General features: G+C 41.0%; 1 protein-coding gene across 1 annotated transcript in view; it reads left to right on the top strand.

The window, feature by feature from the left end:
* The window catches only part of LOC110452772 (cubilin-like), a 168,506-nt gene that overhangs the window by 142,614 nt on the left and 9,927 nt on the right, over window positions 1-15,965 (top strand). Inside the window, exons 54-59 of the mRNA XM_021501449.1 lie at window positions 1,519-1,736; window positions 7,055-7,254; window positions 8,927-9,089; window positions 9,585-9,799; window positions 14,462-14,603; window positions 15,421-15,602. Coding sequence (XP_021357124.1) covers window positions 1,519-1,736; window positions 7,055-7,254; window positions 8,927-9,089; window positions 9,585-9,799; window positions 14,462-14,603; window positions 15,421-15,602 — 1,120 coding nt within the window. The remainder of the gene's footprint in view (window positions 1-1,518; window positions 1,737-7,054; window positions 7,255-8,926; window positions 9,090-9,584; window positions 9,800-14,461; window positions 14,604-15,420; window positions 15,603-15,965) is intronic.

Consider the following 15,965-nt stretch of genomic DNA (forward strand, 5'->3'; position numbering starts at 1 on the left):
GTTTTACTGTATATATAAACGAGGGGCATTATATCAAGGTTTTACTGTATATATAAACGAGGGGCATTATATCAAGGTTTTACTGTATATATAAACGAGGGACATTATCTCAAGGTTTTACTGTATTTATAAACGAGGGGCATTATATCAAGGTTTTATTATGTCTTCCCTTCGCATGAAAGGACATATATTGTATTAGTACTGGTTCTTCTGGTTCTGGTTCTTCTAATGTGATTTTGTCTGGGCTGTAACTTTTAAAGTGTTAAAGATATCTTGATGAAACTTAAAGTATACCTGCATCATCCCATAGACGATGTGCAGTGCACTATCATAAGGTCATTGTGACCTTGACCCTAAGGTCATACAGCTCTGTATGTCTAGAATGTGCAATTCTTTCCGGAACATCTTGTCCGGGCTGATACTTTTTAACCATTAAAGATATCTTGATGACACTTTCAGGATAACTGCATCACCTTCAGATGATGTGCAATGCAGTGTCATAAGGTCACTGGCTTTTACCTCAAGGTCAAAGGTCCAAAATGTCGGATTGTTTTGAAACATTTGAAGGTGCATGCCAAGGTGATGCTTATGATCCCTCACTGTGTCTAATTTTGATTAAACTTAGTATGCAAGTATAGGATGCCATTGTTAACTCTATCCAAGCATCATTTGCGAGTTTGGGGTCAGTTTTGAAGACTTCTGTAATGGGGACAATTTCAATTAGAATTTGATCATATACGCATTTTATAATTTAGAAGTAGGCAATTCCTCTAATGATATGATCAAATAAGTGCTAAGTTGAAGATATTTTGATAAAGTTTGCAGTATATCTGCATCATCCACAAACGATGTGCACACTGTCTTTAGGTCACTGTGACCTTGACCCCAAGGTCAAAAGTGAAATAAGTGCAAAGTTTTCAGGAATATCTTCTGTGGGTCATTACTTTTAAACTGTTAAAGTGGAATCATTTGTTTTTGTGCAGTATTTTTATCAAACTACTTGGCGGCAGAGTTATAATTAATGCCCTTTTTAATTGCCAAATAAGGGCATTCCATCGAAAATGCAAGAAATTTTTAAATGTTTGTTTAATTCCTTTCAAATTTAGTATGGTAATACAAAAACCAAACATGTTTAACAGATATAACCGGTTTTGTTGTCATGTCCAGCTTCTCATACCAAAGCTCCTTACCTCAAAGCCAAGGTTCTAGTTTTAGTAAAAGCTTACATTGACCCCGAAAGTGTAATTCTGAAACACAAAATAGCTTGTGTCATAAACAGTAAATGAATGGCAAGGTTACAGTCACCAACAAAACGGTGGCAGTAAACACATTTATGTCATATGTCACTACCTGCCTCCATATATATTAATACCCTTCCGAGGGTCTGACGGGCGTATCATTCTTCCGCTCGCGGTGCTCTTGTTTTTGCTATTTTTCATACTAAATGCAATTCTCTTATTAATCTAAACTGGAAAAATAAGCATGTTTAGGGTAATATCTTCCAAACTTTATCCACAGATTTACAGCATTTGATCTGGAGGCCCATTCCTCTTGTCGATATGACTATGTGGACCTCCGTGATGGTGGAGATTTGTCCTCCCCCCTCATTGGCCGTTACTGTGGTAACGTGGTTCCTGAAATGGTCCGTACCACATCAAACACCCTTTTGGTCAATTTTATCAGCGACTTCTCCGTGGCGGGGACAGGCTTTACAGCAGGTTACAGGACAGGGTTTGGTGAGCTTTCTATAAAAGTTCAATATATATAAACTTTATATATTTTACAACAATTATGAAACAAGTTAGTTCAACTTATAATAATCACTGTTGTTGGCGCGGATGTTAGCTCGCGAAGGATCTTAATGTGGGAGGAAACTGGAGTACCCGGAGAAAACCCAGGAGGTCGGGCAGGTGAACCCATACCTTTTCACATCCGATCGGGAAATCGAACCCCGGTCAACTTGGTGCAAGGCAAGTGCACTATACACTGCGCCACCTGACCACCCATAAAAGTTTCTAACTGATTACAGACAACTTGAACTTCAAAGTATTTTATTATTAATATGTAAGTGTTTATATAAAACAATAGAAAGTACAGAGTTGAGAATGAAGAACATATTAAAAAAGATGAGACAATAGGCTAAGTCTATACCTGTCTTCTCCTATAGGCTAAGTCTATACCAGTCTTCTCCTACAAGCTAAGCCTATACCAGTCTTCTCCTACAGGCTAAGCCTATACCAGTCTTCTCCTACAGGCTAAGTCTATGCCAGTCTTCTCCTACGGGCTAAGTCTATACCAGTCTTCTCCTACCAGCTAAGTCTATACCAGTCTTCTCCTACAGGCTAAGTCTATACCAGTCTTCTCCTACAGGCTAAGTCTATACCAGTCTTCTCCTACAGGCTAGGTCTATACCAGTCTTCTCCTTCAGGCTAAGTCTATACCAGTCTGCTCCTACAGGCTAGGTCTATACCAGTCTTCTCCTACAGGCTACGTCTATACCAGTCTTCTCCTACAGGCTACGTCTATACCAGTCTTCTCCTACATGCTACGTCTATACCAGTCTTCTCCTACAGGCTAAGCCTATACCAGTCTTCTCCCACAGGCTACGTCTATACCAGACTTCTCCTACATGCTACGTCTATACCATTCTTCTCCTACAGGCTAAGACTATACCAGTCTTCTCATACAGGCTAGGTCTATACCCGTCTTCTCCTACAGGCTAAGTCTATACCAGTCTTCTCCTACAAACTAAGTCTATACCAGTCTGCTCCTACAGGCTAGGTCTATACCAGTCTTCTCCTACAGGCTAGGTCTATCCCAGTCTTCTCCTACAGGCTACGTCTATACCAGTCCTCTCCTACAAACTACGTCTATACCAGTCTTCTCCTACATGCTACGTCTATACCAGTCTTCTCCTACAGGATAAGCCTATACCAGTCTTCTCCTACAGGCTACGTCTATACCCGTCTGCTCCTACAGGCTAGGTCTATTCCAGTCTTCTCCTACAGGCTACGTCTATACCAGTCTGCTCCTGCAGGCTAGGTCTATACCAGTCTTCTCCTACATGCTAGGTCTATACCAGTCTTCTCCTACCGGCTATGTCTATACCAGTCTTCTCCTACAGGATAAGCCTATACCAGTCTTCTCCTACAGGCTTAGTATATACCAGTCTTCTCCTACAGGCTAAGTCTATACAAGTCTTCTCCTACAGGCTAGGTCTATCCCAGTCTTCTCCTACAGGCTAGGTCTATTCCAGTCTTCTCCTACAGGCTACGTCTATACCAGGCTTCTCCTACAGGCTACGTCTATACCAGTCCTCTCCTACAAACTACGTCTATACCAGTCTTCTCCTACATGCTAGGTCTATACCAGTCTTCTCCTACAGGATAAGCCTATACCAGTCTTCTCCTACAGGCTAGGTCTATCCCAGTCTTCTCCTACAGGCTACGTCTATACCAGTCTGCTCCTGCAGGCTAGGTCTATACCAGTCTTCTCCCACAGGCTACGTCTATACCAGTCTTCTCGTGCAGGCTAAGTCTATGCCAGTCTTCTCCTACAAACTAAGTCTATACCGGTCTGCTCCTACAGGCTAGGTCTATACCAGTCGTCTCCTACAGGCTACGTCTATACCAGTCTGCTCCTGCAGGCTAGGTCTATACCAGTCTTCTCCTACATGCTAGGTCTATACCAGTCTTCTCCTACAGTCTAAGCCTATACCAGTCTTCTCCTACAGGCTAATTCTATGCCAGTCTTCTCCTACAGGCTAGGTCTATACCAGTCTTTTCCTACAGGCTAAGCCCATACCAGTCTGCTCCTACAGGCTAGGTCTATACCAGTCTTCTCCTAAAATGTTATTGTTGTTTATTGCTGTAAAAAGTTCGTAGGAATTTACTGAAACAATTTACCGGTAGTGAGTATTTAACAGTTTACCGGTAGTGAGTATTTCAGTAAAGATTTCTAGGACTCGGGTTACAGAAAGGATTTGGTGAATATTTTTGTAAAGTTCAAATCACCCTGCGTCCGAGGTCCGTCGTCCGTCCGTCGTCCGTCCTTAAACAACAGTGAAAGTTTGTTATCGCTATTTTTCAAGAAGTACCTGAGGGATCTTTCTCAAATTGTATATGTAGGTTTCCCTTAGTCCTAAGCTGTGCAGGGCAACTTTTGAGACTGATCGGATAAATAACATGGCCGACAGGTAGCCATCTTGGATTTTGTTAGTGAAAATTTGTTATCGCTATTTCTCAAGAAGTACCAGAGGGATCTTTCTTAAATTTTATATGTAGGTTTCCCTTGGTCCTTAGCTGTGCCGGCCAACTTATGAGACTGATCCGATAAACAACATGGCCGACAGGCAGCCATCTTGGATTTTGATAGTGAAAGTTTGTTATCGCTATTTCTCAAGAAGTACCAGAGGGATCTTTCTTAAATTTTATATTTAGGTTTCCCTTGGGCCTTAGCTGTGCCGGCCAACTTATGAGACTGATCCGATAAACAACATGGCCGTCAGGCAGCCATCTTGGATTTGGATAGTGAAAGTTTGTTATCGCTATTTCTCGGGAAGTACGCGAGGGATCCTTCTCAAATTTTAAATGTAGGTTCCCCTTGATCCTTCGTTGTGCACATTATATTTTGAGACTGATCATAAAAACAAAATGGAATAAAAGAAGAACTAAACAGATCTTTCTCATATTGCAATGATCAATTCTATTTCTTTCACATTAAGTACTCTACTAGTAAATATGTGAAATGACAAACTCACTTTGAAGGTTGGCTTTCATACACATCAGTATTAAGTTTAGATCAAAAGTTACCTGACGGTGCATTTACTGTTAACATCACTCGATCAAACGGATTAGAGGAAAGAAGGGAAAAGATCGAACTGACAAAGAACTAATGAAGATGGTACAAAGGTGGGCGCCAAGATTCCTCTGGGATCTCTTGTTTGTAGTAGATACACCCAAGATAGGTGTGTATCCAGGAGATTATAGACATAATCTATGTGGATTTCTGTTCAGTTTTAAAAAGCAACTGGACAGGATTAAATGTTCATAACATGGAAATGTTGAGCTAGATATGCACAAAAACAATTAATTCAACACCATAGAAAATTCTTTGAAGAATGATAAGAACTTTAAGGGTTAAGAAATTTTAGGAAACTGTGTTTGCAGTGGGGCTATAAGTGTAGCACCGACATGTTTTTAGCTCACCTGGTCCGAAGGACCATGGTGAGCTTATACCATACCGCAGCATCCGTCGTCAGTCGTCCGTCTGTCGTTCGTCCGTCCGTCAACTTTTCCTTTAAAACGCTACTAGTCCTGAACGGCCAATTAGATTTTGACTAAATTTGGTCTGTAGCATCTTTAGGCCAAGGGGACTCAATTTTGTATAAATGGTGGGTCTGGCCCTCCTGGGGGCTGAGGGGCAGGGCCAAATAGGGGAAATATAGCAAATTCTTTAAAATCCTTCTTCTTCAGTAGGAATGAAAGGATTTGTTCCATATTTGGTCAGAAGAATCCTTAGGGGATGGGGAACCAATTTTGTATAAACCGTGGATCTGGCCCCCCAGGGGCCGAGGGGCATGGCCAAATAGGGGAAACATAGCCAATTATTCTCTTCTTCTTCTGTAGGAATGAAAGGATTTGGTCTGAAGCATTCTTGGGTAAAGGGGAACCAATTTTGTATAAACGGTGGGTCTGGCCCCCCTGGGGGCTGAAGGGCGGGGCCCAATAGGGGAAATATAGCAAATTCTTTAATATACTTCTTCTTCTGTAGGAATGAAAGGATTTGTTCCATATTTGGTCAGAAGCATCCTTGGGTGAAGGGAAACAAACTTTGTATAATCCATAGGTCTGGCCCCCCAAGGGGCCTGAGGGGTGGGGCCCAATCGGGGAAACATAGCAAATCATTCTTTAAAATCCTTCTTCTTCTGTAGGATTGAAAGGATTTGGTCCATATTTGGTCTGAAGCATTCTTGGGTGAGGGGGAACCAATTTTGTATAAACAGTACTAGTGGGTGTGGCCCTCCTGTGACCTGAGGGTGGGGCCCAATAGGGGAAATAGAAGTAAAACCTTTATAATCCTCCTTCTACCATAGGGATTTTATCCTAATTTAGTCTGGAGCATCCTTGGGCAAAAGGGACTCAATTTCGTATAAACAGCGAGTGTGGCCTCCCTGGGGGCAGAAGGGAGAGGCCCAATAGGGGAAACATAGCAAATTCTTAAAATACCTTCTTCTGTACGAATGACAGGATTTTGTCCAAATTTGGTATGAGGCGTCCTTGGGTGAAGGGGAACCAATTTTGTATTAACAGTGTGTCTAACCCCCCTGGAGGCAGAGAGTCAGGGCCCAATAGGGGAAATAGAGGTAAAACCTTTAAAATCCTTCTTCTACCACAGGGATTAAGTTAATTTTATCCTAATTTAGTCTGGAGCATCCTTGGGCCAAGCGGTCTCAATTTTGTATAATTGGTGGGTATGACCCCCTTAGGGGCATAGGGGTAGGGCTCTGTTTGAAGTTTGTTCTCGCTATATCTCAAGTACTGGATGGATCTTTCTGAAATTTCATATGTACTTACAGCACCTACCATGGAGTGCTATATCTTTACTTCATACCAATTATTTTAAACATATTCAGGTGAGCGATATAGGCCCTCTGGGCCTCTTGTTTTAAGGTTACAGGGTGGATTTGGTCTGTACCAAGGTATAAATAAATTTCAAACATTAAACTGCTTAAAGATCTAATGCTGCTTAGTAAAAATAATGTGCTCAAATTTCTCCATTTTTCTTTTTTGAGACGTAAATGGTAAAACCGAAGCAAATTGTTGTCAAAAATTTGAATCTGGGGGGGGGGGGGGGGGGGATGAAACCGAGTGGGTAGAGTGATGATCTGGTCACTTTTGATTTTGAGGCGAAAACAGGCTGATTCCCTTATGTGGATCTTAAATACACCCCCCCCCCCCCCCCCCCCCTCCTGTACTAGGAGGAATAGCAGAAGTAGAAGTGACATGAAGCCGGGTACAAATTAATTAACCTGTGACCTTTGAACTCCCCACAGGTGTATTACAGGGATGTGGAGGAATACTGAACACAACGTCAGGATCTTTTGGGAGCATAGATATTGATGGCAGCGGTCGCTATGAGAACGATCAGGATTGCCTGTGGACAATTATTGTCGGCGATGATCAATTGGTTGTCCTGTCGATCCCAACAGTCGACATAGAATCGGCAACAGCATGTCACTTTGATTCGCTAAAGGTGAGACAAAGAACGAATACATTAGATATAGGATATGTACGGTAATTTCTTGCATGTTCACTGGCTAACGCCACTGTACCCAAATTGGGACAGTACCCCAAACAGGACACTTATGGGAAACCGACACAAGAAACTGTCATGCAATGCAAAGAAGTACTTTTATGTATACAGTTTTCATTTGGTAATACTTTTATGATAATTAAACTGTATATAAGCTTTATTGGATGCTGATTATCGTTACATGGACAATTTAAAGATGAGAATAATTACCAAAACAAAACTTTCCTGATTTACGTGCCGTGCGACACTTTTTATTTGGATATCATTATCAAAAGTCTATTTTATCAAAATTAATATGCTAGTTTAGAGAAGATAATCAGAACCCTCTTTCATTCTAAAAAATGTCAAGGGTACAGTAGCGCCGGTTCAAGGGCCTACGTAACCCTGATAGTATTTCGCATTCTATTTATAGAACCATGCGCCCGAAATACCAACTTGTAACAGAAATGAAAAGTGGAAAGTATCTATTTATGAAAAATGAACAAACATTTTTGGAACTGATAGTACGGTATAAAGAACATTGATATTTATCTATAAAGTGTCCCAATTTTGGTATAGTGATGTTATACTTTTTTTCAAACCCCTCAGTGGTGCCTTGTGCGTCGCTGGGTTTGATCTGTATAAACACTTTGTCCACTTTCGGTGCTTTCCCATGTGTGAAAGCCTTCTGGGAAATTGCGGCCGCATACTATCTACAAAAGTATATTACTAGTAAAACCCTAAGATATCTGTATTTATTACATTTTACCAGTTGATATCATGAATTAACATAACTACACCATTGATATCATTTTTGTTTGAAAATCTTACCAGATAATAGTAGCAACGACAAAATTTGCATTGAGAACCCCATTCAAAATGGCGCTCTGCATTGTTGTCAAGCGTGACGTCATTAAAACCTGACGTCAAACAGTACGCTTCAAATTCCCGCACTTTTCTGATGTAGAAATATTTGCTGTACAAATTTAATGATTTTTCAGTTAACACTAGATATGTGCTACACCCGTTTAAAACAATTACAATTACAACCAGAAAACTGGCGTTATTGGTGATTGTTTTCGTTGAAGACTAGAGAGGTATCAACATCTTTGACAAGTATCCTCCACCAGATATTGACATTTTATGTAAAATTGAATTAAAAAGGGGCTATTACTGCACTTCAACCCTGAAGACAGTTGATAGTTTATTTAAAAGTGTATAAAATATAATCTTTGTAAAAAACGGCAAGTTTACCAAATTGTTGACATTTAAACATGCAGTAAAACAATGTACTTTTTCGTGCCTTTGGTAACTTATCGAGTGACAATAGTGCAGCATGTGAGGATATTGAGCGTGAACAGAATATTCTGAAGGTTAAAATAAATGCCATTGATAATCGAAGAATAAATTTCATGTGTGTGGGATCTGTCTCTCGTGGTTGTTGGACTGTCAGTAAGTGATTTTTGTCTAAAGAGCTGGTGTCCAACGGCTCAGCTGCGTTTTCTTGTTTAACATGAAAAAAAATGCCCTCTCTGAGCCGTCTGTTGAAGTGGGCAATGTGACAAAACTTTGGTAGAAAACTTTTAAAAGTTTGGGCTATGTGAAATCTTTCAAATCCAAGAATGTATTGTAGATCTATGATGGAATGGGAACTACTGAGCCTCTGATCGGTACTTACTGCGGCACCAATGCCCCTGGAGTAATCCGGTCCACCTCCAACTTCCTCACAGTTCGGTTTTCCACAGACCTGTCTGTTACGAATGCCGGTTTTAACGCTACTTATACCCAAACTCCATGTAAGTACACTGTCCTTGAAATCAGAGGAATCTTGCAGACAGTTACTGCAACCTTGCAGACATTGTCCAGCCTTTGTATGCAGATTTCTGATAAGAGTGTGTAGCATGCAGACACAAAATGTTTAGTAATGTTGCGACACTGGTGTTGAAATAGGTGTAGTTTTTGAAGCAAGGTTTCAGCAACTTTTCAGATTTTGTATGCAAATTAGTTTCCCAGCAAAAAAATTTGCAGAAAGTTTTTTCAAAGTACCTTTAAATTCAGAACTCTAACAGGGGAAATTTCAGTTTTCAGTATTTTTGTAAGAGAAAATAATCTTAAGAACTGATTCAAATTTCAAAAGTAAAAGTTGTTTAATGCAAGCGTTTGTAAGCATTTACACTAGAGGAAAAGAAATGGCTATGAATTTGATACTGATCTGTTTGGGATGTTTGTAACTTCAGGCGATATGGTGATTAAAACAGATTTTAATTGTCTGCTTTATTTGACTGTTTTAGCTCTATGTGGTGGAGCTGTGATTTCTTCGAATGTTCCCCAGACAATCACGTCTCCTGGCGCGTCCTTCTTCCCACCGGACGAGCCAATACAATGTCGCTGGACTGTAGATGCCCCAAACTATAATGAGCGCGTTCGATTTACAATGACAACAATCAACTTGGACAGCGACTCAAGTTGTAGCAATGAATATGTTGAGTTTAGAGACTCGCCACTGGTAAGTCTCGTTCACTTCTTGTTCAATTCTCCAGTTTTACAGATCTACACTTCGATCCCATGTCATTCAGATCTACACTCCCATGTCTTACAGATCCACACCCCGATCCCATGTCTTACAGATCTACACACCGATCCCATGTCTTACAGATTTACACTCCGATCCCATGTCTTACAGATCTACACACCGATCCCATGTCATACCGATCCAAACTCCCATGTCTTACATATCTTCTATCCGATCCCATGTCATACAGATCCACACACCGATCCCATGTCACACAGATCTACACACCGATTCCATGGCATACAGATCCAAACTCCCCTGTCTAACATATCTACACTCCCATGTCTAACAGATCTACACTCCGATCCAATGTCATACAGCTCAAAACTCCCATGTATAACATATCTACACTCCCATGTCTAACAGATTTACACTCCGATCGCATGTCTTACAGATCTACACTCCGATACCATGTCTTACAGATCTACACTCCGATCCAATGTCATACAGATCCAAACTCCAATGTCTTACAGATCTACACACCGCTCCCATGTCATACAGATCCACACACCGATCCCATGTCTTACAGATCTTCACACCGATCCCATGTCATTCAGATCCAAACTCCCATGTTTAACATATCTACACTCCCATGTCTAACAGATCTACACTCCGATCCAATGTCATACAGATCCAAACTCCAATGTCTTACAGATCTACACTCCGATCCCATGTCATTCAGATCTACCCTCCCATGTCTTACAGATCCACACCGCGATCCCATGTCTTACAGATCTTCACACCGATCCCATGTCATTCAGATCTACTCTCCCATGTCTTACAGATCTAGACACCGATCCCATGTCATACAGATCTACACTCCGATCCCATGTCTTACAGATCTACACACCAATTCCATGTCATACAGATCCAAACTCCCATGTCTAACAGATTTACACTCCGATCCCATGTCATACAGATCCAAACTCCCATGTCTTACAGATCTACACTCCGATCCAATGTCATACAGATCCAAACTCCCATGTCTAACATATCTACACTCCCATGTCGTACAGATTAACACTCATGTCTTATATGTCTTTCAGATCTAAACTCTCATGTCTTTCAGATCTAAACACTCATGTCTTACAGATCTAAACACTCATGTCTTACAAATCTTGACCTTATGTCCTACACTTACAGATCACTGCTGAGGTTTACAAACAAGAGTGCATTTCTTATCAATATTAAAAATAAAATATCTATATCATCATGTTTTTTCCAAAGCTTTCTGTACTTGTTGCTTTTTTAGTGGAAATGATAAAGACATACTGTTACACTGATGCCATACATGTGACATAACTGGCCTCGAGACAGCTGGTCTGGTAGATTCCTTATCATACATGTGACATAACTGGGCTCGAGACAGCTGGTCTGGTAGATTCCTTATCATACATGTGACATAACTGGCCCCGAGACAGCTGGTCTGGTAGATTCCTTATCATACATGTGACATAACAGGCCTCGAGACAGCTGGTCTGGTAGATTCCTTATCATACATGTGACATAACTGGCCTCGAGACAGCTGGTCTGGTAGATTCCTTATCATACATGTGACATAACTGGCCTCGAGACAGCTGGTCTGGTAGATTCCTTATCATACATGTGACATAACTGGCCTCGAGACAGCTGGTCTGGTAGATTCCTTATCATACATGTGACATAACTGGCCTCGAGACAGCTGGTCTGGTAGATTCCTTATCATACATGTGACATAACTGGCCTCGAGACAGCTGGTCTGGTAGATTCCTTATCATACATGTGACATAACTGGCCTCGAGACAGCTGGTCTGGTAGATTCCTTATCATACATGTGACATAACTGGCCTCGAGACAGCTGGTCTGGTAGATTCCTTATCATACATGTGACATAACTGGCCTCGAGACAGCTGGTCTGGTAGATTCCTTATCATACATGTGACATAACTGGCCTCGAGACAGCTGGTCTGGTAGATTCCTTATCATACATGTGACATAACTGGCCTCGAGACAGCTGGTCTGGTAGATTCCTTATCATACATGTGACATAACTGGCCTCGAGACAGCTGGTCTGGTAGATTCCTTATCATACATGTGACATAACTGGCCTCGAGACAGCTGGTCTGGTAGATTCCTTATCATACATGTGACATAACTGGCCTCGAGACAGCTGGTCTGGTAGATTCCTTATCATACATGTGACATAACTGGCCTCGAGACAGCTGGTCTGGTAGATTCCTTATCATACATGTGACATAACTGGCCTCGAGACAGCTGGTCTGGTAGATTCCTTATCATACATGTGACATAACTGGCCTCGAGACAGCTGGTCTGGTAGATTCCTTATCATACATGTGACATAACTGGCCTCGAGACAGCTGGTCTGGTAGATTCCTTATCATACATGTGACATAACTGGCCTCGAGACAGCTGGTCTGGTAGATTCCTTATCATACATGTGACATAACTGGCCTCGAGACAGCTGGTCTGGTAGATTCCTTATCATACATGTGACATAACTGGCCTCGAGACAGCTGGTCTGGTAGATTCCTTATCATACATGTGACATAACTGGCCTCGAGACAGCTGGTCTGGTAGATTCCTTATCATACATGTGACATAACTGGCCTCGAGACAGCTGGTCTGGTAGATTCCTTATCATACATGTGACATAACTGGCCTCGAGACAGCTGGTCTGGTAGATTCCTTATCATACATGTGACATAACTGGCCTCGAGACAGCTGGTCTGGTAGATTCCTTATCATACATGTGACATAACTGGCCTCGAGACAGCTGGTCTGGTAGATTCCTTATCATACATGTGACATAACTGGCCTCGAGACAGCTGGTCTGGTAGATTCCTTATCATACATGTGACATAACTGGCCTCGAGACAGCTGGTCTGGTAGATTCCTTATCATACATGTGACATAACTGGCCTCGAGACAGCTGGTCTGGTAGATTCCTTATCATACATGTGACATAACTGGCCTCGAGACAGCTGGTCTGGTAGATTCCTTATCATACATGTGACATAACTGGCCTCGAGACAGCTGGTCTGGTAGATTCCTTATCATACATGTGACATAACTGGCCTCGAGACAGCTGGTCTGGTAGATTCCTTATCATACATGTGACATAACTGGCCTCGAGACAGCTGGTCTGGTAGATTCCTTATCATACATGTGACATAACTGGCCTCGAGACAGCTGGTCTGGTAGATTCCTTATCATACATGTGACATAACTGGCCTCGAGACAGCTGGTCTGGTAGATTCCTTATCATACATGTGACATAACTGGCCTCGAGACAGCTGGTCTGGTAGATTCCTTATCATACATGTGACATAACTGGCCTCGAGACAGCTGGTCTGGTAGATTCCTTATCATACATGTGACATAACTGGCCTCGAGACAGCTGGTCTGGTAGATTCCTTATCATACATGTGACATAACTGGCCTCGAGACAGCTGGTCTGGTAGATTCCTTATCATACATGTGACATAACTGGCCTCGAGACAGCTGGTCTGGTAGATTCCTTATCATACATGTGACATAACTGGCCTCGAGACAGCTGGTCTGGTAGATTCCTTATCATACATGTGACATAACTGGCCTCGAGACAGCTGGTCTGGTAGATTCCTTATCATACATGTGACATAACTGGCCTCGAGACAGCTGGTCTGGTAGATTCCTTATCATACATGTGACATAACTGGCCTCGAGACAGCTGGTCTGGTAGATTCCTTATCATACATGTGACATAACTGGCCTCGAGACAGCTGGTCTGGTAGATTCCTTATGGTGCCTTACATGTGACATAACTGGCCTCGAGACAGCTGGTCGGGTAGATTCCTTATCATACATGTGACATAACTGGCCTCGAGACAGCTGGTCTGGTAGATTCCTTATGGTGCCTTACATGTGACATAACTGGCCTCGAGACAGCTGGTTGGGTAGATTCCTTATCATACATGTGACATAACTGGCCTCGAGACAGCTGGTCTGGTAGATTCATTATGGTGCCATACGAGTGAAATCAATCAGTAGAAAAATTGAAGTTGAGACAGAAGAAGGTTCCACGATGTGTATAATGTGATTTTAACCTCAAACTTCCTGTCCAGAACTTCTAGCATCCTTTTGAACATTATTTCATATTATTCTTTTATTATTTCGTGAAGATGATTAAGTATTTGCCAGTTAAAATATTGTTTATATGAATACTAGATTATTTGATTAAGTATTTATGATTTAGAATATTGTTTATTTGAAAACTAAAATCTGTGAAATGGAATCATTATTTGTACTAATTATATGGGTGGTCGGGTGGTGCAGTGGACAAGGCACTCACCTTTCACCAAGGCGGCCCAGGGTTCGATTGCCCAATCGGACATGAAAAGGTATGGGGTCACCTGCCCAATCATGTGGCTTTTCTCCGGGTACTCAAGTTTCTTCCCACACTAAGACCCCCTGCGCCCAAACATCCAGGCCAACAAGAGTGATTATATAAGTTGACATAACTTCTTTCATAATTGTTGTAAAATATATATAAAGTTTATATTTATATTTTATATATTATTTGTACTTCTATATATGTGTGTTTGAACTCTTTGTCAGGGCTATGGCGGGCGGTCGATGCACTACTGTGGGTCAACACCTCCGAATTTGTTTGAGTCTGTTGGACAAACGGCCATGATCAATTACAAAGCATTACGTAACGGCATAGGTCACGGCTTCTCACTAACGTACCAAACTGCCAGTAAGTTTTATGGTGTCTGATTTATAGACAAGCCAACGTAATATTATATGTCATACACCTATAGTACGTCATGTCCTAGTAAAGCTAGTTTGATGGTGTCTGATTTATAGACAAGCCAACGTAATATTATATGTCATACACCTATAGTACGTCATGTCCTAGTAAAGCATAGCTGTCAACCCTCCCTCACTTTGACCAAAATTACCAAAATAATGATCATAACAGGTGTGTCTCAATCGAATAAATGCCTTTTTGGAGTTATTTTGATACATTGAAAGGGAAAGATAAATTGAACAATGCAGTTTAAGTCGCATGCACTTTCTCCCTCATCGGAAATGAGGAATGAGGGAGATCTCCCTCATGGGAGGTTTAGAGGTTGACACCTATGATTAAAGATTATATGCTACCTTAATCTGAATACCAGTGATTTGTGTTAGTGTTATCTCCTTGAAAGTTATGTGCTACCTTAAACTAAATCCTACGATTTATGTTAGAGTTTTATGCTACCCTACACTTCATGCCTGTGATTTATGTTAGAGTTGTCTCCCTTAAGCATGTATACTGCATTTCACATGAAAGTTCCTATATCAGACTGTTTGTGAACTTAATTTTCCCAGTTCTAATTCAAAATTAATAAGAAAAACTTTACAATAATGTTTAATAACACTGAATGAGCAGGAACCCTACTTTTCAAAACATGTACATGTACTACATAATATGTATGCATGTTTGTATGTATATACATCCTTTGTATGTACCTATGTTCTTCTGTATTTACTGACACCCTTGATCTGACTTTGACCTTTGACCCGTACAGCCTGTAACAGGACTTACAGTGGATACAGTGGACAGATACACAGTCCAGGCTGGCCAGGTAACTATCCCAGCAATATCTACTGTGAGATCGTCATTACAGGGCCCCCAAACACCTGGCTCACACTCTACTTCAACGCCTTCAGCATCGAGTCACACAGGTCCTGCCGCTTCGACTACTTGCAGGTAAATAAAAAATTTTGTAATGGTTTTATTTTTCTAAGTTTTTCATTACATATACATAAACAGGACATTCACGCATTCTCACATATATCACATATACACACACGGACATGGATTAAGCATTATCACAATCAATTTCATTGTCATCATTCTATCATCATCAACATATCATCATCATCATCATCATTATCTTTATCATCTTCTTCATCCTCTTTCATATATACTTATTCAATCATCATCATTGCCATAATCCATCATCATCCAAAATCTTCAGTCATCATTTCATATATATCATCATCAACATATAATTATCATCATCATCATATCATCATCATCATACAATCATCACCATCATCATACAATCAT

The sequence above is a fragment of the Mizuhopecten yessoensis genome, unplaced genomic scaffold (assembly GCF_002113885.1).
Source record: "Mizuhopecten yessoensis strain PY_sf001 unplaced genomic scaffold, ASM211388v2 scaffold6863, whole genome shotgun sequence".
Classification (NCBI taxonomy): domain Eukaryota; kingdom Metazoa; phylum Mollusca; class Bivalvia; order Pectinida; family Pectinidae; genus Mizuhopecten; species Mizuhopecten yessoensis.